At 42.6% G+C, this 21,719-nt stretch overlaps 1 protein-coding gene across 3 annotated transcripts in view; it reads right to left on the bottom strand.

Moving 5' to 3' along the window:
- LOC139749375 (glycine receptor subunit alpha-4-like) overlaps positions 1 to 21,719 on the bottom strand; it is a 149,901-nt gene that overhangs the window by 42,646 nt on the left and 85,536 nt on the right. For all 3 annotated transcript variants that reach the window (XM_071663158.1, XM_071663160.1, XM_071663159.1), the window contains exons 6-7: positions 18,642 to 18,724; positions 3,234 to 3,368 (exon numbers count right to left, since the gene is read on the bottom strand). In XM_071663158.1, coding sequence (XP_071519259.1) covers positions 3,234 to 3,368; positions 18,642 to 18,724 — 218 coding nt within the window. The remainder of the gene's footprint in view (positions 1 to 3,233; positions 3,369 to 18,641; positions 18,725 to 21,719) is intronic.

Raw genomic sequence — 21,719 nt, 5'->3', positions numbered from 1 at the left:
TGTGTCATGTTAGAAATGCTGTGGACACCATCCATCACCTTGTGGGATGTCCATGAATGAATCACCAGTTGCCATGCGTATTTGATGACTCCAATCGGTTTCCCAGTCGGTAGACCGGATTTCCAACCTGTTTTCACTTTATCTGATCACTTTTTTTCTCTTTGTAAATCACATGTCAGGATTATGACACAGAGGTTGATGTTTCTTTTTTTCTTCAGCTCGGTGGAAGGCATCACTCAAAAACGCGAAGCTTTGTTACTCACAAGAGAAGAAGCTGATGGAATGATCCATCGGGATTGACTTTGTCCAGCTCAGTGGAGAATTTTCCTCAGCAATGAACGCTTGGTCTCTTCATCAAGCTTTTGGTCAAATAGCTTACGACAGATTAAGGCTAGACTGGAAGAACCTTTTGACCAATATACTCAAATGTAATACTCCCTTTACAAAGACAGTGCTGACGATTTTTTCTCACAACTCACAAAGGTGAATTCGAACTTTTAAGACGCATAGATAAATTACTTCGTGAGGAACGGTTCTTGTACATGAAGCCTTCCAGTAATCATATGTACAGCCCGTCTTCGTCAGAGAATCGTAAGGGAACATTGATCTTCTTATGGACAATACTACATGGTAGGGCAACTGTGTCCCTCACACGAGCCCCAGAGGTAATGTATGTTGTATCTATAAATGTTATACCTTGGCATAGGTATAATGAAAGCTACCAGTATGTATTGTCTTCTCACTTTACGTCTTCCTAGAGCCAATCTTAACAGGAGCTTTGAAAAAGAAATGATTTAACCACACACAGAAGCATATCTTATATATATATATATATATATATATATATATATATATATATATATATATATATATATATATTATATATATATATATATATATATATATATATATATATATATATATATATATATATATATATATATCATCCTTTTAAGCCTTTTCGTTCCTTACCCTGTCTCAATCTCTCTCTATCCTTTACTCTATTTCCTCTATCCCTTATCATCCTTCTCTTTCTCCTCCAATTCTCTATCCTTTACCATTTTTTTTTTTCAGAGCTAAGCGTTCAGGATCATAACAGACGAAAGGCCTATTCTCTCTTTCTTTCTCTCTCTCTCTCTCCCTCCCACTCGACCATCGCTATGAGGAAACACAGACCAATATACAAAGGGTCCTCCAGCGCCCCAGGCGCCCAACTGTGATATCAACCTACTGACAGATTCAGCATCGTAACAAAAGACTTTAGTAGTATTGTCGCTGATGTCGAGTCCACTTGAAGTGGAGTTCGATCCCCTCCTCCCCCTAGCGTAGGTTGGATGGACGCATAACCACCAACTTCGGCTGGGGGGAAAAAAAGCGCTAAAAAACCACAGCTGTGGCAGGAGGCGGCCTCCCACAAGCCAGCCACAGCTTGGGTTTCCCAAGGGATGTATTTATGTCAGGGGACATGGCCATCAGTGACAGGCCTCCCGCCAACGAGAAATGGGCAGCATCTTGGCTTCAACTTTATATTACGATCCGATGCTTCTGATTTCTGAGAACTGGTGAGATTACATCACAAGGGTTTTTTAGAAAACATTGAATGGTATTGAACATAACTTTAAGATTCTCTTCTGTCGTTGCGAAGACCTCTTAGCATCATTTGAGACAAGGAAAGATGATATGTCTTTGCAGGAAAAAGTCACCAGTGAAAATACTATGCGCCAAGTGATGGCAATTTATCCTTAGCGTCGAATGGACTATCAACACACTCTACTATCTGACCACAGCTTCCAAATGGATCCTCGAATCTGTTTTTGCTATTTGAATTTCTCTGTATTCCCCCACTGTGTCTCTTTGTGACAATAAAGCTATAAGTCCTATTTCTCTGTCTGTTGCTATTCTATGATCACTGTTTCCTCTGTGCAACAGTTAAATGATATCTACATAATGCACATCTATGAAATACACGAATGTGAGTGTTAAGAATGAAGTCATATTCTTCAAGGAATAAATGGAATATAAAGAAATCATAAAGAAGTCAATATGACATATAGAAGATACCAGATAATCATATATCGCTACCTTATGCCAATTTCACTTCAATCACACACCGGCTGACAAGCTCTTTCCCCACAAAACACAAAACAAATCTAAACCAAACGCCATTTTTATAGACCAAAAAAAAAGGGAAAGAAATTAAAGCTGCGCTTATCACAAGTAAACAAACAAGTTATGTCAGTCTGTCTGTCTGTCTGTCTCTCCTGTGTATATGCATCTGTCATGTGTTTGTGTGTTTGTATATGTCCTTCGTGCGGTATGTCTATTCGTCTGTCTATGTTTTTCTGTCTCCGTCTGTCTGTCTGTCTCTATTTCGTTTCTGTCTCTCGTTCTGTCATTCTCTTCGTCTGTCCGCTGCGTATCTGTCTAATTACCATCGACGTGTTAGAGGGAAGGGCCAAGGGTTTTTACACTCGTGTTGCCTCAGTCTTAACCTTGTGTGTGTGTGTGTGTGTGTGTGTGAAGAATCATGTCTTATACGCAGACATGAACCCTTCCCCAGCTTACGCTAGGCATCCATTCATTCACCACCCAACCCCAAACCCCCCTAGTCGGGCATGAATGAAAGCAAGTGGGTTTAAAAAAGGAAGCCAGCTGTTCTTTCCTCAAGCATTCGTGGAGTTCCTTCTTGTTTTTACTCCCATCTTCACCTCATTCCTTTAGCACACTCACTCCCGTGCGCTCCTTCCTCTTCATCTTTATGTGATGGTTCTCTCACACACACACAGCTCACAGAGAGGGTTAGTGTGTCTGTGCTGAATATGAAACGTATGTAGATAGGACCAACGTCCAGGACTGAAGGAGAATTGGATATCCAGGATTCGAACCCAGGACCCTTTTGCGTGGTCCTGGGTTGTTAGAATCCAGGCTTGTTGGAGGGTATTCGAACCGCTAGGATGGAAGGTTGGCGGGCTTAACAATGCTGATACAGCATTCCCCAGAGATGCTGATACAGCATTCCCCAGAGATGCTGATACAGCATTCCCCAGAGATGCTGATACAGCATTCCCCAGAGATGCTGATACAGCATTCCCCAGAGATGCTGATACAGCATTCCCCAGAGATGCTGATACAGCATTCCCCAGAGATGCTGATACAGCATTCCCCAGAGATGCTGATACAGCATTCCCCAGAGATGCTGGGTCTGTGTGAGGAAGCCAGTCTCTTTCACTTACCTATCTGAAATGATTCCTGACAAGTCGTGGGGACTATTTTTTCCATCTCGAACTGTGGCATTCGCATGTTCTTGTACATCTTAATTGGGGCGTCACTTTTCCAGGACAGCTTCAACTCCTTCATGGTCTTGGAAACTGGAAAGAGAAAGACAATACGAGGGATGATTGATGTCTCGTTGTTTTATTTCCCCCAGGAGTGAAGAGCGTGCTATCATATGTTTCCTTTATGTGGTCCAGCACTCAGTTGTTTATGATGTCAAAGAGACAGTGTTATCATATGACATAGTGATAATGATATCCCTATTATCTGATGCTATTAAACACTACAAAAGTTGTGGACGAAGAGCAGAGCTTTAAAAGTAATCAAACTCTCAAATTATACTCCAGATTTTCGGCACCTGAAGAACCGCACATATGAATCTATAAATGCACACGTATATGTGAATAAATGTACTTATATACATGATAGATAATTACCCTCTTTGAAAGGGTTTTGATGCGACCTAAGGCTTATCTGAAGGCTCCTCCAGCTTAAGACTACCTTGCTTGAGAACACATTCCTGTTTTACTTTTCCAAAAGAAGGAACAGAGAAGGAGGGGGAGGGCCAAGTGAGGATCTCCTCTGAGGCTCAGTCATCTGTTCTTGACGCTACCTCACTCGTGAGGGAAATGACCTGTTCACCATATCTAAAAATATATACACACACACGAAATGTTTTTGAAAGACATCATGTCATATTCATATGTTGGACTTATCTAGTTACTGCTGTATGATTTAAAACCTTTTATATGTATATATATATATATATATATATATATATATATATATATATATATATATATATATATATATATTTCATGATGATCACTGACATGAAAAATGCTGTCTTATTTACGTTTGAATCTTCCTGTCAAAGACAGATGTGCACATCAAGGCCAAGCCTTAATTGAAATATAGAGAGGTTAATGAATGGGGGGGGGGGGGGGGGAGAAGAGACGAAGGAAAGTATTCATGAATACTGGAGGAAATGAAAAGCCTGTCCTTTGAAAATAGGCCAGGTCATATAGCTGTTGGGAAAGACATGAAAGGGTATTTCAAAACCAAACCAATCATTGGTTTAGTAGGAAATTTCTTTGCTTATGGAAATCCAGTCTTGACAAGTATGGTACCCGCATCGTATTTAAGCAAAAGAGCATTTTCGCACATACTTAAAAAGGCGTCAGGTTTTCCCATTACCTCCACTTATACTGGTCCCTCTCATGTATAGATTTGTAATACAATACTTTAGGTAGCCGAGACTGCACGGGTCACTAAATGCCCTAATTAAGCCCATCTCATTGACATTATGCACTTGTATATACCCTAACCATAGCCAGGTGTCCAATTCATAGACCATGTAATGGAAGATGAACAGCTGGGTTGACTATGGGCCGAAAGCTGCAACTTAGATTCGAACTTATGCACTTGACCCCAGTCGGCCCTTGAATGTCTCAAAGACGATAAAACGCTTCACAATAGAGGTCCATATATATATATATATATATATATATATATATATATATATATATATATATATATATATATATATATATATATTCCTATGAGTCCACGCGGAAATAGAACACGATAAGTTCCCAAGTGCACTTTCGTGCAATAATCACATCATCAGGGGGAGACACAATAAATGAATATGCCAGCCACCCGTGCCGTCTTAGCCAACAAAGACACAAATAATCACTTCTCTAGATCAACGCCAAAATATAAACAAAGTGAGGAATTTAGACACCACAGCTTCCTCACACGCCCGCCAGGGGAGGGTCTCTCTCTCTCTCTCTCTCTCTCTCTCTCTCTCTCTCTCTCTCTCTCTCTCTCTCTGAGGTCCGCCAGTCAAGAGACTCTCTGCAAAACTTTTTCCATCTTTCATGGTCATTACACGCGTCTGGCACACCCTCCATGTCGAGTCTCCTTCAGTCGCTTGGAACCCACTCACTCACGGTGGTTCTGTCTTCATGTCTTAGGTGGCCAGCCATGTCTTCATGGAAGGTGTTTTCTTCTCCATTATGTGTCTTCTTTCTTCTTCTTCTTCTTCTTCTTCTTCTTCTTGTCGTGCGACCATACCGCTGCTATTTCCCTTTTTTTCTGTCTCTTTTCGTTACTCTTATTTCTGCTTCTTGTACTCTATTTCCTCTTGTCTTTGTCCTTTTACTTCCATACGGCAAGATTGGTGTCTGGATGGCTTTGTGCATGTAGCTAACTTATAGGTTGGGGGTATATAAATTCACTTTTCAATGGTGGGTATACTTTATACACATTTCGACTGGAATTTGTGTTTTCCGATGTGTGTTTCTTCGGCTCGGTGAAAGACTTACCAGTTACCATGTCACGAATGTATATAAAGAGATTTGTCATTCGTATATGTCTTTCCGTTCGTGATAGGCCATTAATCCTATGCCCAGTCTTGGTATTGCTCATTTCGATATTCAGTACTCTTCATTAGCTCATTCAGGTGGCGAATAATCATTTATGATACGTTATCTCTTTAGTATTTGCAACCTGTTCAGCAACAGTTACATACACATCAACTTCTTCTTTTAAAACGTCTTCTCATCTCTGCCCTACAATTGTCCTCTTCAACAATGTTTATGCGTTCGTCAAAACATCCTCTCAGAATCCCCTATAGACTAACCTACGACGTAGATATAGTGTGTGCTGTGCACGACATCTGCCAATCCTGGTGACGCATTTAGTTCTCTAAGTGTCTCCTATTTTCTTACCCAAGGGATGAAGTCGGGTGAATAACGCCTCCACCACCAGACGCAGAAGTGTATATTGCTCCTCACATCCATATACCCCCTCCCAACTCCTCTTCAAATACAGCACCCTTGTGCTGGCATTCGATCCAGGGTTACTTTTTCCCAAAACGAGAGATAAATTGGCAATTACCTGTCGATGGTACAGCCTGGATAACGACCTGTGACCTTTCTCGGAACCTTTAACATTAAGAAGAAAATTATTACTGGTTCCCCGTCAACGATGGAACCATCTGATTATGCACTTGTGAACACTTCAGTCCTGAATTGTCTTTTCGGCCATTTGTCCTTCGTTTTCAGTTCTCCACGTCACCCCTAAGACACTCTCTAACATCTTCCCTTGTGTGGCATATCAAGACTATATCTTTGCAGTTTTGGTTCACTGTTTGATTCCCATTTTTTTTCTTTACAGATGAGGCGGACCAATGGCTCACTAAACTATATGATACTGCCTCTGCTTTTCAGGTGGTATAAAGACGTCTCTTTAGCCACTCTGTCATGGTATATATATCTACAATCCTCTTTAGTAGCTTCATGAGTTTGCATGCGTGTGTGTGTGTGTGTGTGTGTGTGTGTGTGTGTGTGTGTGTGTGAAACCCATTTGTGCATTAAGGGGTTAAGGGTTGAGGATCTTACACTCGTGTTGTCCCGTCTCTTTACCTTGTAGGTGTTTGTGTGTACCATGTCTAAACTTTCTTATATGTACACACACACACACACACACACACACACACACACACACACACAGATACATGCATACTTTGAAACTGGGGTGAATGAGAAGACCATAATCCACGAGACATTAAGGTAAACTACTGGAAGGCGATAGGGGAAAGGATAAGATAGAGAGGCTCCGGACCCCACATATGTTACCTTAAGATTTGACATTATTACTCCCTCAAGCCTGACTTAGTGCTTAACGTGGAACGGAGCCGCCAGTAACTTGTGATAAACTCTGTTAAGATTAACTTTGACGAAATTACCGGCTCAGCTGAAGCAAGGGATGATCAAACTTGCTTCATCCACGGTGTTGTGTGTGTGTGTGTGTGTGTGTGTGTGGCTTCTCTTTTCGAAGTACCTGCATGATGATCTAAGCTCTGCTCTTTCTTACGACGCGCTTAAGAAACTCCTACATAACTGCTACACACACACACACACACACACACACACACACATATATATATATATATATATATATATATATATATATATATTTTTTTTTTTTTTTTTTTTTTATAGTTTGTCGCTGTCTCCCGCGTTTGCGAGGTAGCGCAAGGAAACAGACGAAAGAAATGGCCCAACCCCCCCCCATACACATGTACATACGTCCACACACGCAAATATACATACCTACACAGCTTTCCATGGTTTACCCCAGACGCTTCACATGCCTTGATTCAATCCACTGACAGCACGTCAACCCCTGTATACCACATCGCTCCAATTCACTCTATTCCTTGCCCTCCTTTCACCCTCCTGCATGTTCAGGCCCCGATCACACAAAATCTTTTTCACTCCATCTTTCCACCTCCAATTTGGTCTCCCTCTTCTCCTCGTTCCCTCCACCTCCGACACATATATCCTCTTGGTCAATCTTTCCTCACTCATTCTCTCCATGTGCCCAAACCATTTCAAAACACCCTCTTCTGCTCTCTCAACCACGCTCTTTTTATTTCCACACATCTCTCTTACCCTTACGTTACTCACTCGCTCAAACCACCTCACACCACACATTGTCCTCAAACATCTCATTTCCAGCACATCCATCCTCCTGCGCACATCTCTATCCATAGCCCACGCCTCGCAACCATACAACATTGTTGGAACCACTATTCCTTCAAACATACCCATTTTTGCTTTCCGAGATAATGTTCTCGACTTCCACACATTTTTCAAGGCTCCCAAAATTTTCGCCCCCTCCCCCACCCTATGATCCACTTCCGCTTCCATGGTTCCATCCGCTGACAGATCCACTCCCAGATATCTAAAACACTTCACTTCCTCCAGTTTTTCTCCATTCAAACTCACCTCCCAATTGACTTGACCCTCACCCCTACTGTACCTAATAACCTTGCTCTTATTCACATTTACTCTTAACTTTCTTCTTCCACACACTTTACCAAACTCAGTCACCAGCTTCTGCAGTTTCTCACATGAATCAGCCACCAGCGCTGTATCATCAGCGAACAACAACTGACTCACTTCCCAAGCTCTCTCATCCCCAACAGACTTCATACTTGCCCCTCTTTCCAGGACTCTTGCATTTACCTCCCTAACAACCCCATCCATAAACAAATTAAACAACCATGGAGACATCACACACCCCTGCCGCAAACCTACATTCACTGAGAACCAATCACTTTCCTCTCTTCCTACACGTACACATGCCTTACATCCTCGATAAAAACTTTTCACTGCTTCTAACAACTTGCCTCCCACACCATATATTCTTAATACCTTCCACAGAGCATCTCTATCAACTCTATCATATGCCTTCTCCAGATCCATAAATGCTACATACAAATCCATTTGCTTTTCTAAGTATTTCTCACATACATTCTTCAAAGCAAACACCTGATCCACACATCCTCTACCACTTCTGAAACCGCACTGCTCTTCCCCAATCTGATGCTCTGTACATGCCTTCACCCTCTCAATCAATACCCTCCCATATAATTTACCAGGAATACTCAACAAACTTATACCTCTGTAATTTGAGCACTCACTCTTATCCCCTTTGCCTTTGTACAATGGCACTATGCACGCATTCCGCCAATCCTCAGGCACCTCACCATGAGTCATACATACATTAAATAACCTTACCAACCAGTCAACAATACAGTCACCCCCCTTTTTAATAAATTCCACTGCAATACCATCCAAACCTGCTGCCTTGCCGGCTTTCATCTTCCGCAAAGCTTTTACTACCTCTTCTCTGTTTACCAAATCATTTTCCCTAACCCTCTCACTTTGCACACCACCTCGACCAAAACACCCTATATCTGCCACTCTGTCATCAGACACATTCAACAAACCTTCAAAATACTCATTCCATCTCCTTCTCACATCACCGCTACTTGTTATCACCTCCCCATTTACGCCCTTCACTGAAGTTCCCATTTGCTCCCTTGTCTTACGCACCCTATTTACCTCCTTCCAGAACATCTTTTTATTCTCCCTAAAATTTACTGATAGTCTCTCACCCCAACTCTCATTTGCCCTTTTTTTCACCTCTTGCACCTTTCTCTTGACCTCCTGTCTCTTTCTTTTATACTTCTCCCACTCAATTGCATTTTTTCCCTGCAAAAATCGTCCAAATGCCTCTCTCTTCTCTTTCACTAATACTCTTACTTCTTCATCCCACCACTCACTACCCTTTCTAAACAGCCCACCTCCCACTCTTCTCATGCCACAAGCATCTTTTGCGCAATCCATCACTGATTCCCTAAATACATCCCATTCCTCCCCCACTCCCCTTACTTCCATTGTTCTCACCTTTTTCCATTCTGTACACAGTCTCTCCTGGTACTTCCCCACACAGGTCTCCTTCCCAAGCTCACTCACTCTCACCACCTTCTTCACCCCAACATTCACTCCTCTTTTCTGAAAACCCATACTAATCTTCACCTTAGCCTCCACAAGATAATGATCAGACATCCCTCCAGTTGCACCTCTCAGCACATTAACATCCAAAAGTCTCTCTTTCGCACGCCTGTCAATTAACACGTAATCCAATAACGCTCTCTGGCCATCTCTCCTACTTACATAAGTATACTTATGTATATCTCGCTTTTTAAACCAGGTATTCCCAATCATCAGTCCTTTTTCAGCACATAAATCTACAAGCTCTTCACCATTTCCATTTACAACACTGAACACCCCATGCATACCAATTATTCCCTCAACTGCCACATTACTCACCTTTGCATTCAAATCACCCATCACTATAACCCGGTCTCGTGCATCAAAACCGCTAACACACTCATTCAGCTGCTCCCAAAACACTTGCCTCTCATGATCTTTCTTCTCATGCCCAGGTGCATATGCACCAATAATCACCCACCTCTCTCCATCAACTTTCAATTTTACCCATATATATATATATATATATATATATATATATATATATATATATATATATATATATATATATATAATATCACACAAATCACACAAAATCTTTTTCACTCCATCTTTCCACCTCCAATTTGGTCTCCCTCTTCTCCTCGTTCCCTCCACCTCCGACACATATATCCTCTTGGTCAATCTCTCCTCACTCATTCTCTCCATGTGCCCAAACCACTTCAAAACACCCTCTTCTGCTCTCTCAACCACGCTCTTTTTATTTCCACACATCTCTCTTACCCTTACGTTACTCACTCGATCAAACCACCTCACACCACACATTGTCCTCAAACATCTCATTTCCAGCACATCCATCCTCCTGCGCACATCTCTATCCATAGCCCACGCCTCGCAACCATACAACATTGTTGGAACCACTATTCCTTCAAACATACCCATTTTTGCTTTCCGAGATAATGTTCTCGACTTCCACACATTCTTCAAGGCCCCCAGAATTTTCGCCCCCTCCCCCACCCTATGATCCACTTCCGCTTCCATGGTTCCATCCGCTGCCAGATCCACTCCCAGATATCTAAAACACTTCACTTCCTCCAGTTTTTCTCCATTCAAACTCACCTCCCAATTGACTTGACCCTCAACCCTACTGTACCTAATAACCTTGCTCTTATTCACATTTACTCTTAACTTTCTTCTTTCACACACTTTACCAAACTCAGTCACCAGCTTCTGCAGTTTCTCACATGAATCAGCCACCAGCGCTGTATCATCAGCGAACAACAACTGACTCACTTCCCAAGCTCTCTCATCCCCAACAGACTTCATACTTATATATTATATATATATATATATATATATATATATATATATATATATATATATATATATATACAGAGAGAGAGAGAGAGAGAGAGAGAGAGAGAGAGAGAGAGAATCCATATGAGATGTTAAACCATCGTTTAGATGACGCCCCATTCCTGAGGTCTGCAAGCTTGGCAGATTGTGTGGTATGTTGCCCCACACTGGTGGTGCTGGTGCAGCTGCCGCTGGTGGTGCAGCCTCCTCGTGTGAAATGGTGAGTGAAATGCTGCCGGGATGTCTGCAGTGCTGTGTACCGTTGAACATCACACCATCTCAGCAGTAAGAAGCGTGTGATACCTTCTTCTTGGATGACTGATCCGCCACACCTGCTTGCTCCTCCGCGACCTGCTTGGCCAAGCAGATGTGGATAGAGCCAGTGTGGAGTATATGTCAGCAAATATGTTGGCCCCAAGACTCAGCTAAACTATATCAGACGATGTGCCACAATGCGTTATGAATAGACGAGTTAAAAACTCTAAAGGACCCCTTCGCCAAAAGGATCGTCTTGCAGTCCCCAACTCCTCCTCTCCCACTGGTCTTGCCCAACAGGTTCTCAGTGCTGGTGTAGACCTTCTGTTTGAGATCCTCATCTGCTCTGGAACACCAGTGTTCCTACGGCAGGGAAGTGACTGACTAGCGATGCTGTCATGTAGTCGCTTGTGAGACTTTATGATGGACGGTAATAACAGCACGGTGAGGTCAATGACCACCTCAATGTGAGGTCAGTGACCACTTTAACCTTTTTAGCTTCTGCCAGTTCTCCTTTAGAAGGCCTGACGGATTTCTCAAGAGGATTAATGAGGTTAGATCATAAAGCTGGAAGGAGGGACAAGCCAGCTGGTGTGGGGCTACGTATGAGCTTAAGCTTTGGAAAAGCTTATAAGCTCATCATAAGATTTCGGGAAATAAAGTTGGTGTGCTACAGAATTCATGATATGCCTAAATAAAGCAAAATATGAGGCACTGCAACTCTGGGACCAGTATGTCTTTGTTCTTCTATCTCAGTGATATTTCCAAGCTAACCGTATCAATCTAGGGCACGAGAATGGTCAGTTTACTATTTCAGTGCCTCAGCATGGCTATCAAGTGGAAGATAGCTAAATCATATGAAGATAGCTAAACCATATTTTTCTTACTGCCACACCTCAATATTCAGTATCTTATTCACTATCTTTTCTTATTTTACTTGATGAGTATGACGTAGCGTCCTTAAAGACATTCCTTTCCCAAGACACCCACACCTTATCAGTATGCCTTAATCTATGGCCCCAGCCTCTCATCCATACAACACCGTCGGTTATGCTGTACCGTCAAACATGCGCATATTTGCCCTCACAGACATAGTGACCTCTCTCTCTTTCCCTCCACACTGCACACAGGAACTTAGCCTCCTGACCATATCCTGAGGCTCGACTCCACCCCTATGCTTCCATAAGCTGCCGTATCCACTCCCGGACAGCGAACACTCAGTCTCGTCCAGTATCTCGCCCATTAAAACTCACTCTCCAACCTCGCCCTCTCTCTCCTCACCTTCTAAACTAGACAAGTTTACCTTTTTATTGGTACAACTTTGTACGCACTTCTCTGACGCAATCTCGCAAACTCAGACAACAGTTCTTTTTTCTTTTTTTCTTTTTTTGCTAGCATTTTCATGTCGTCACCAAACAATAACTTTCCACATCACCGGCCTCTTCATCTCCATCAGATTTTTTTTTGCAGACTCTCTCTCTCTCTCTCTCTCTCTCTCTCTCTCTCTCTCTCCAACACCCTGACATTTACCTCCCTCACCACCCTATCCATAAACAGATGAAGCATCCATGGTGACATCACACACCCTAGCCATAGATTCTCACTTCAGCTGGAGCAACTCACACACACACACACACACACACACACACACACACACACACACACACACACACATGTATGTATTCTTTACACTTTCCACTAAGCATCTCCCTCACCCTTACCCTACTCTTTCCCCAGATCTATATTCGCCACATACAGATCTTCCTAACTGTCTGGGTATCTCTCACTCAGATTCCACAAAGCAAACGCCTGATCCACACATCCTCTCCCACTCCTGAAACCACACTGATCCTCCTCAGCCTGATGCTCTGTGTATGCCTTCACTCTCTCAGACCACACTCTCCAATACACCAGCTTACCAGGTGCCCGCAACAGACATATACATCTGTAATCCGAACACTCACTCTTGTCCCCCTTGCGTCTATGGCACTACACAGGTATTCCTCTAGTTCACAGGCACTTTACTTTGAGCAATACATTCTCTGAGAATTATACATATAAACAACCACAACCCATTTTTCGAGAGAGTGAACTGTGATATCATCCACCTCAGCTGCAATGCCACATTTCAAGCAAGGCTTTGACGACCTTTTCCCTTAGAAAACTTTGCGGTGAACTAATACAAAGTTTTTCAAAAGTCTGAACAAATTTTGGAGAAGTAAGGCAACCCAGTTGCTGTAAAAGAAACGGAGCGAAAATGAAAGCTAAAATTCGAACATGGGAAAGAAAAAAAGTTGTTCCTTTCTGAATAAAACTGTAGACCAGTTGATCAAGCCACCGTCGAACACAGTCAGTGTAAATCTTACTATATCTTTATCTTTATTTCTTACATGATCAGCCCAATCTCCGTGTCGTCTCCAGACATCATCCTATTGGAGGTTTTCATCCTCCTCATTTCCATTGCTTTCAAGACCCAACAGTTGACTGTACACAATGCTATTGGGAGTATCATACCTTCATGTGTGCTCATCCTTGCTTACATGGACAGGAGCTTCGCCTACCTCACATTATACGCCCGGGAACTCATCTTCTCTTCCTCATTGTCCTCCTTTCACACACTTGCAAATTCACACACACACACACACACACACACACATATATATATATATATATATATATATATATATATATATATATATATATATATATATATACTCTTCAGAAACCCTCCCACAGATTTGATTTCTTCGTCAATACTGTCAAAGCATTCACTCTGCTCCCCTACCTCAGGTGACGGGGAGAGAGACCATGGCCCAAACACCCCCACTGTGGGTCGCCGAATTGACCAAGTGAGGCTGGAGAGGGAGGAGGAGGTAAGCTAGCTCTCTCTCTCTCTCTCTCTCTCTCTCTCTCTCTATATATATATATATATATATGTATATATATGTATGTGAGTGTGTGTGTGTGTGTGCGCGCGCGCGCGCGTGTGTGTGTGTGTGTGTGTGTGTGTGTGTGTGTGTGTGTGTGTGTGTGTGTGTGTGTGTGTGTGTGTGTGTGTATATATGTATATTATCCCTGGGGATAGGGGTGAAAGAATACTTCCCACGTATTCCTCGCGTGTCGTAGAAAGCGACTAGAGGGGACGGGAGCGGGGGGCCGGAAATCCTCCCCTCCTTGTATTAACTTTCTAAAATGGGAAACAGAAGAAGGAGTCACGCGGGGAGTGCTCATCCTCCTCGAAGGCTCAGAGTGGGGTGCCTAAATGTGTGTGGATGTAACCAAGATGTGAAAAAAAGGAGAGATAGGTAGTATGTTTGAGGAAAGGAACCTGGATGTTTTGGCTCTGAGTGAAACGAAGCTCAAGGGTAAAGGGGAAGAGTGGTTTGGAAATGTCTGGGGAGTGAAGTCAGGGGTTAGTGAGAGGACAAGAGCAAGGGAAGGAGTAGCAATACTCCTGAAACAGGAGTTGTGGGAGTATGTGATAGAATGTAAGAAAGTAAATTCTCGATTAATATGGGTAAAATTGAAAGTTGATGGAGAGAGGTGGGTGATTATTGGTGCATATGCACCTGGGCATGAGAAGAAAGATCATGAGAGGCAAGTGTTTTGGGAGCAGCTAAATGAGTGTGTTAGCGGTTTTGATGCACGAGACCGGGTTATAGTGATGGGTGATTTGAATGCAAAGGTGAGTAATGCGGCAGTTGAGGGAATAATTGGTATGCATGGGGTGTTCAGTGTTGTAAATGGAAATGGTGAAGAGCTTGTAGATTTATGTGCTGAAAAAGGACTGATGATTGGGAATACCTGGTTTAAAAAGCGAGATATACATAAGTATACTTATGTAAGTAGGAGAGATGGCCAGAGAGCGTTATTGGATTACGTGTTAATTGACAGGCGTGCGAAAGAGAGACTTTTGGATGTCAATGTGCTGAGAGGTGCAACTGGAGGGATGTCTGATCATTATCTTGTGGAGGCTAAGGTGAAGATTAGTATGGGTTTTCAGAAAAGAAGAGTGAATGTTGGGGTGAAGAAGGTGGTGAGAGTAAGTGAGCTTGGGAAGGAGACCTGTGTGAAGAAGTATCAGGAGAGACTGTGTACAGAATGGAAAAAGGTGAGAACAATGGAAGTAAGGGGAGTGGGGGAGGAATGGGATGTATTTAGGGAATCAGTGGTGGATTGCGCAAAAGATGCTTGTGGCATGAGAAGAGTGGGAGGTGGGCTGTTTAGAAAGGGTAGTGAGTGGTGGGATGAAGAAGTAAGAGTATTAGTGAAAGAGAAGAGAGAGGCATTTGGACGATTTTTGCAGGGAAAAAATGCAATTGAGTGGGAGAAGTATAAAAGAAAGAGACAGGAGGTCAAGAGAAAGGTGCAAGAGGTGAAAAAAAGGGCAAATGAGAGTTGGGGTGAGAGACTATCAGTAAATTTTAGGGAGAATAAAAAGATGTTCTGGAAGGAGGTAAATAGGGTGCGTAAGACAAGGGAGCAAATCGGAACTTCAGTGAAGGGCGTAAATGGGGAGGTGATAACAAGTAGTGGTGATGTGAGAAGGAGATGGAATGAGTATTTTGAAGGTTTGTTGAATGTGTCTGATGACAGAGTAGCAGATATAGGGTGTTTTGGTCGAGGTGGTGTGCAAAGTGAGAGGGTTAGGGAAAATGATTTGGTAAACAGAGAAGAGGTAGTAAAAGCTTTGCGGAAGATGAAAGCCGGCAAGGCAGCAGGTTTGGATGGTATTGCAGTGGAATTTATTAAAAAAGGGGGTGACTGTATTGTTGACTGGTTGGTAAGGTTATTTAATGTATGTATGACTCATGGTGAGGTGCCTGAGGATTGGCGGAATGCGTGCATAGTGCCATTGTACAAAGGCAAAGGGGATAAGAGTGAGTGCTCAAATTACAGAGGTATAAGTTTGTTGAGTATTCCTGGTAAATTATATGGGAGGGTATTGATTGAAAGGGTGAAGGCATGTACAGAGCATCAGATTGGGGAAGAGCAGTGTGGTTTCAGAAGTGGTAGAGGATGTGTGGATCAGGTGTTTGCTTTGAAGAATGTAATGTGAGAAATACTTAGAAAAGCAAATGGATTTGTATGTAGCATTTATGGATCTGGAGAAGGCATATGATAGAGTTGATAGAGATGCTCTGTGGAAGGTATTAAGAATATATGGTGTGGGAGGCAAGTTGTTAGAAGCAGTGAAAAGTTTTTATCGAGGATGTAAGGCATGTGTACGTGTAGGAAGAGAGGAAAGTGATTGGTTCTCAGTGAATGTAGGTTTGCGGCAGGGGTGTGTGATGTCTCCATGGTTGTTTAATTTGTTTATGGATGGGGTTGTTAGGGAGGTAAATGCAAGAGTCTTGGAAAGAGGGGCAAGTATGAAGTCTGTTGGGGATGAGAGAGCTTGGGAAGTGAGTCAGTTGTTGTTCGCTGATGATACAGCGCTGGTGGCGGATTCATGTGAGAAACTGCAGAAGCTGGTGACGGAGTTTGGTAAAGTGTGTGGAAGAAGAAAGTTAAGAGTAAATGTGAATAAGAGCAAGGTTATTAGGTACAGTAGGGTTGAGGGTCAAGTCAATTGGGAGGTGAGTTTGAATGGTGAAAAACTGGAGGAAGTGAAGTGTTTTAGATATCTGGGAGTGGATCTGTCAGCGGATGGAACCATGGAAGCGGAAGTGGATCATAGGGTGGGGGAGGGGGCGAAAATTTTGGGAGCCTTGAAAAATGTGTGGAAGTCGAGAACATTATCCCGGAAAGCAAAAATGGGTATGTTTGAAGGAATAGTGGTTCCAACAATGTTGTATGGTTGCGAGGCGTGGGCTATGGATAGAGTTGTGCGCAGGAGGATGGATGTGCTGGAAATGAGATGTTTGAGGACAATGTGTGGTGTGAGGTGGTTTGATCGAGTAAGTAACGTAAGGGTAAGAGAGATGTGTGGAAATAAAAAGAGCGTGGTTGAGAGAGCAGAAGAGGGTGTTTTAAAATGGTTTGGGCACATGGAGAGAATGAGTGAGGAAAGATTGACCAAGAGGATATATGTGTCGGAGGTGGAGGGAACGAGGAGAAGAGGGAGACCAAATTGGAGGTGGAAAGATGGAGTGAAAAAGATTTTGTGTGATCGGGGCCTGAACATGCAGGAGGGTGAAAGGAGGGCAAGGAATAGAGTGAATTGGAGCGATGTGGTATACCGGGGTTGACGTGCTGTCAGTGGATTGAATCAAGGCATGTGAAGCGTCCGGGGTAAACCATGGAAAGCTGTGTAGGTATGTATATTTGTGTGTGTGGACGTGTGTATGTACATGTGTATGGGGGGGGTTGGGCCATTTCTTTCGTCTGTTTTCCTTCCGCTACCTCGCAAACGCGGGAGACAGCGACAAAGTATGAAAAAAAAAAAAAAGAATATATATATATATATATATATATACCTTTTTCTCTTTTCGTCTGTTTGCTGTTTCCCGCGTAGTTAAACAGCGCCAGGAGCAGACGAAGAACGGCCTCGTTTGTTGACATCCACAATCTTACTGTGGTGAATTATATACGTCCGAGACCAGACCTCACGACCAAGCCCCACAGACCTTTCCATGGATTCCCCCTGCTTCAGCCTATTGACACTACATTGTTCCCTGTATACCACATTGTCCCAGTTCGCTTTATCCCATGCGCGCCTTACACCCTCCTGCATGTTCAGGCTTTATTACCTTAAACTGTCTTTTACTCCATCCTTCCAAGTTCTCATTGGTATCCTTCTTTTCCTTATCTCCTTTTGTTCCTGAATGTATATGTCATGTTTGTCAACCTCTCCTCACTCATCCTCTTCATATGTCCAAACCATTTCAGCACGCCCTCTTCACTTATGTCTTACATGCTATTCTTATTGTCAGACGTATACTTTAACCCTTTCATCTTTTATTCAATCAACGCTGAATACACCACAATCTTTTTTCTTACATTGGAGGCTCCAATCACAGACAATAGTCCACATCAAGGCTGGGCCTTAATTGAAATAGAGTTAGAGTTATGAAAGGGAAAAAGGGGAGACAAGGGAAAATATCTCCGAATTTTGGAGGAAGCGAAAAACCTGTCTCTCCAAATATGCCAGGTCATAGTTATGGGGAAAGACACGAGAAGGTAGAGAGTTCCAAAGCTTGGAGGTATAAGAAAAGAAACAGTTATGCTGGGTGCCATAATCTTCACATGTAACTGAGGATTACTCCCTTCATTCACATATATTTCTCATGTGATGATCCATAAACTCAAGTTATAAATTTTCTCTTCCCTACACGGGCAGTCAAACTCCATTCCATATAAATCAATAAATAGAATCTGACTAGAATGACCTTGCTACAGGTCTTCAGGTCATAGAAAAAAAATCATTCACCTGATAGATTAGAAAACGAATGATATACTTACAACTTGCAATCTCCATTGTGCAGACTTGAGAATCGAGGGGGAACTTAGAAAGCTCCATCATGCAAGCGAACACCAGCTTCAGTCTGTGAGAACAAGAAAAAAAAAAAAAAGGAAATTGTGGTTTGTAATCATTTCTTGGACACGTAAGATCGTAATGAATTAAATGATAGTCATCTGATAGATCTTATTGTCTATGTTAATACCATACATCCTATTTCCTAATACAATAAGTGATGGATACCATCATCTGCTAAACTTCACTGTATATATTGCCCAACTGGGAATTGAATATCAAAGGATTTCTAACATACATCGTATTCTTTACATCAGTGGAAAACATCGTACCCTTTATACCAGTGGTGTACACTAGGAAAAATAGCGAGGGCCAATCAAGGTGGTAAAAGATATCAATCTGATCGTACAAAGGTTTGTGAAATATAAACACATAGTGAATCACTGTACAAAAAAAAGGAATAGAATATCAAAACGAACAAGAATTACCTTATCTCTCTTCACCAAGAATTACATTAACTCTCTTCACTTTATACGCCATGGTTCGATGATCAAAATATTTTTTCCAGTAGTCATGATTATCACAATCTCTCTCATTCAATTGCTTATCTTTTTTTCTCCTCTCTCTTTCTCCGGCCGCAGGAAAGATAAGTGCGGGCCACATGCGGCCCGCGGGCCGCACAGTGAGTACCGCAATTTTACGTTTAAGATCCTTATAGATTCCATGTCTCCTATGATCCACCTGGGTGTCCTGCTGTTCCTTAGGAGCCGAATGGGTGTCCTATTGTGACCCTGGATCTAACTGGATATCCTTCCGTCTCCACCGACAAGCTGTCTCTCTTAGTATCTCCCTAGAAACCCTTGGGCGTTCGAGTGTCTCTCTTCTGATAAGCTAATCTCTCTGGAGCCAATAGAGACTCCTAATGTCTACTTTCTCCCAGTAGCTGTCTGGGTCTTCCAATGTCTCTTAAAAGCCAGCTGAGTGACCGTCTGTCTCTAAGCAGCCATCTGGATGTTCTACTCTCTCCTAAGAGCCAGCTGGGTGTCCTAACGTCTCTCAAAAGACAGCTGGGTGAACCTCTGTCTCAAAAGAGCCAGCTGGGGGATCCTGCTGTCTCTCAGGAGTTATCAAGATGTCCTACGGTCTGTAGGAGCCACTCCGGGTGTCCTGCTGTTCCAGGAACTAATCAGGTGCCATATTGTCTCAAGGAAGCCACCAAGGTGTTTCATTACCTCCCTGGAATCAGCTGTGTCTCTCTCATCATATTTCCTCATCAGGTTTCAAGTCCTGGGCATCGACATACTTTTTTTTTTTTCCTCTCTTATTCCTCTCCACTATCTTCCCTCCTCCTCCTACACTAAGTTCCCTCCTCCTCCTACACTAAGTTCCCTCCTCCTCCTACACTAAGTTCCCTCCTCCTCCTACACTAAGTTCCCTCCTTCTCCTACACTAAGTTCCCTCCTCCTCCTCCTCCTCCTCTCTTTCTCTAAGTCCATTCATATACCTTCTTTTGTCAACACAGGTGCTATGTTTATGCCTCCTGATATAGTTTCTCTTCTCGAATCCTTACATGAGGGACTAAGGACCTAATTACTCCGAGGTCGATTAGATTACGAGTCGAACAATCCAATTTCGTCTCGTATCAAGACTAGATCGTACATTAGTTTGTCCTCTGGACTAACTGCATTTTTTCGTCTTTCTGCTCAAACGCTTCAAAGTATCATCAGAAAATGTAAGAATTTGACGTTAAAGTTTCGATTATTGGCTTTTGTTTACAGTAGTTCTGCTTCCCCCCCTTTATCTGGCAACAAAACATTCATATATGCACATAAACATACATAAACACAGACATATACATATATATATAGATACACATGTACATATTCATATTTGCTTGCCTTCATCCATTCAGCTCACTTACATTACTTAAGACCTGCATCATAGAAATGTAAACTCTTTCTTCCTTGCTTTCTTAAAATTTCATTGTTTTGTCGTCATGAATTATAATACTCTGTTCTTTGTATGAATGAAAAAGGTTCTTCTACCAAATACAGTTCATTCCAATGTGTCACTCCCCAGATCTAATGGCGTCTCATTGTGCTGTTCTGATGTTCTTGGAAAGCAGTACATAAACCATTTTCCCTATTCATTCGCTCTCTGTGGTCCGTACGTGGTCCACGGGAAAGTTCCTCATATGAATCCTCCATATTCCTCCTCTCAAACCACTGCTTTTCATGGATTCCCTCTCTCACTAACCACTCCAGGTTATGTTATACCACTGTCACTTGATATTCCAATACTGCAATGACCATGTTCAGCACTGCTCTCCTAAATTAAGATTCGCCTGTCGCTATTCCGATGTAGAAGTACGCTGGTGCAGTACTAACCTATGCCCATTTTCTAGCACCTATTGTATACATCGCTGTTTCTTGGTATCAGTCCATGTTGCATGAGCCAGAATTGTCCTGCACCAGACTTCTATTTACATATGTAGTATAAGATCCACACATCCTCTACCACTTCTGAAACCACACTGCTCCTCCCTAGAATGGTGTTCTGTATATGTATAGACATATAGACCTTTCACGTTGCACAGGAACCCAACCCTCACCTGGTCACGCTTGGTATACCGTTTCGAGCCGTCCCTGGTAAACTGACCAAAACTGTGGGTCATATACCCAAATATTTAACAATCCCATTTTACACCATTCGGCTCTCGCTTTCCCCAACACTGTAAATTGCAGGCCGGTGTCATTCACCTTATCGCTGGAACTACCAACCACGTCCGCTTGTTCTGCCAAGCTCCTCCCACCGCCACCAAACAACAATACACATTCAAAAATGGAACAGTTGCCTCCACTGGATTCATTGCTCTTGCAGGGAGCTCCTACTGTATAAAAGACTACACAGCACTTTGGACATGCAACATCCATTTGGACACAACCACGCGTAACGTTCGTATAAATCCCCATCACTTCCGGTATAAACACAGAGGAATATTTCTTTCTAAAACACAAGAACAATAAACATAGCTGCTCCCCTCAATACCCCATGTACACTGTAGA

This window comes from Panulirus ornatus, chromosome 7 (genome assembly GCF_036320965.1).
Source record: "Panulirus ornatus isolate Po-2019 chromosome 7, ASM3632096v1, whole genome shotgun sequence".
NCBI classification, from domain to species: Eukaryota; Metazoa; Arthropoda; class Malacostraca; order Decapoda; family Palinuridae; genus Panulirus; species Panulirus ornatus.
Note: the sequence above shows the minus strand (reverse complement) of the source record. Positions and strands in the feature narration are given on the sequence as shown.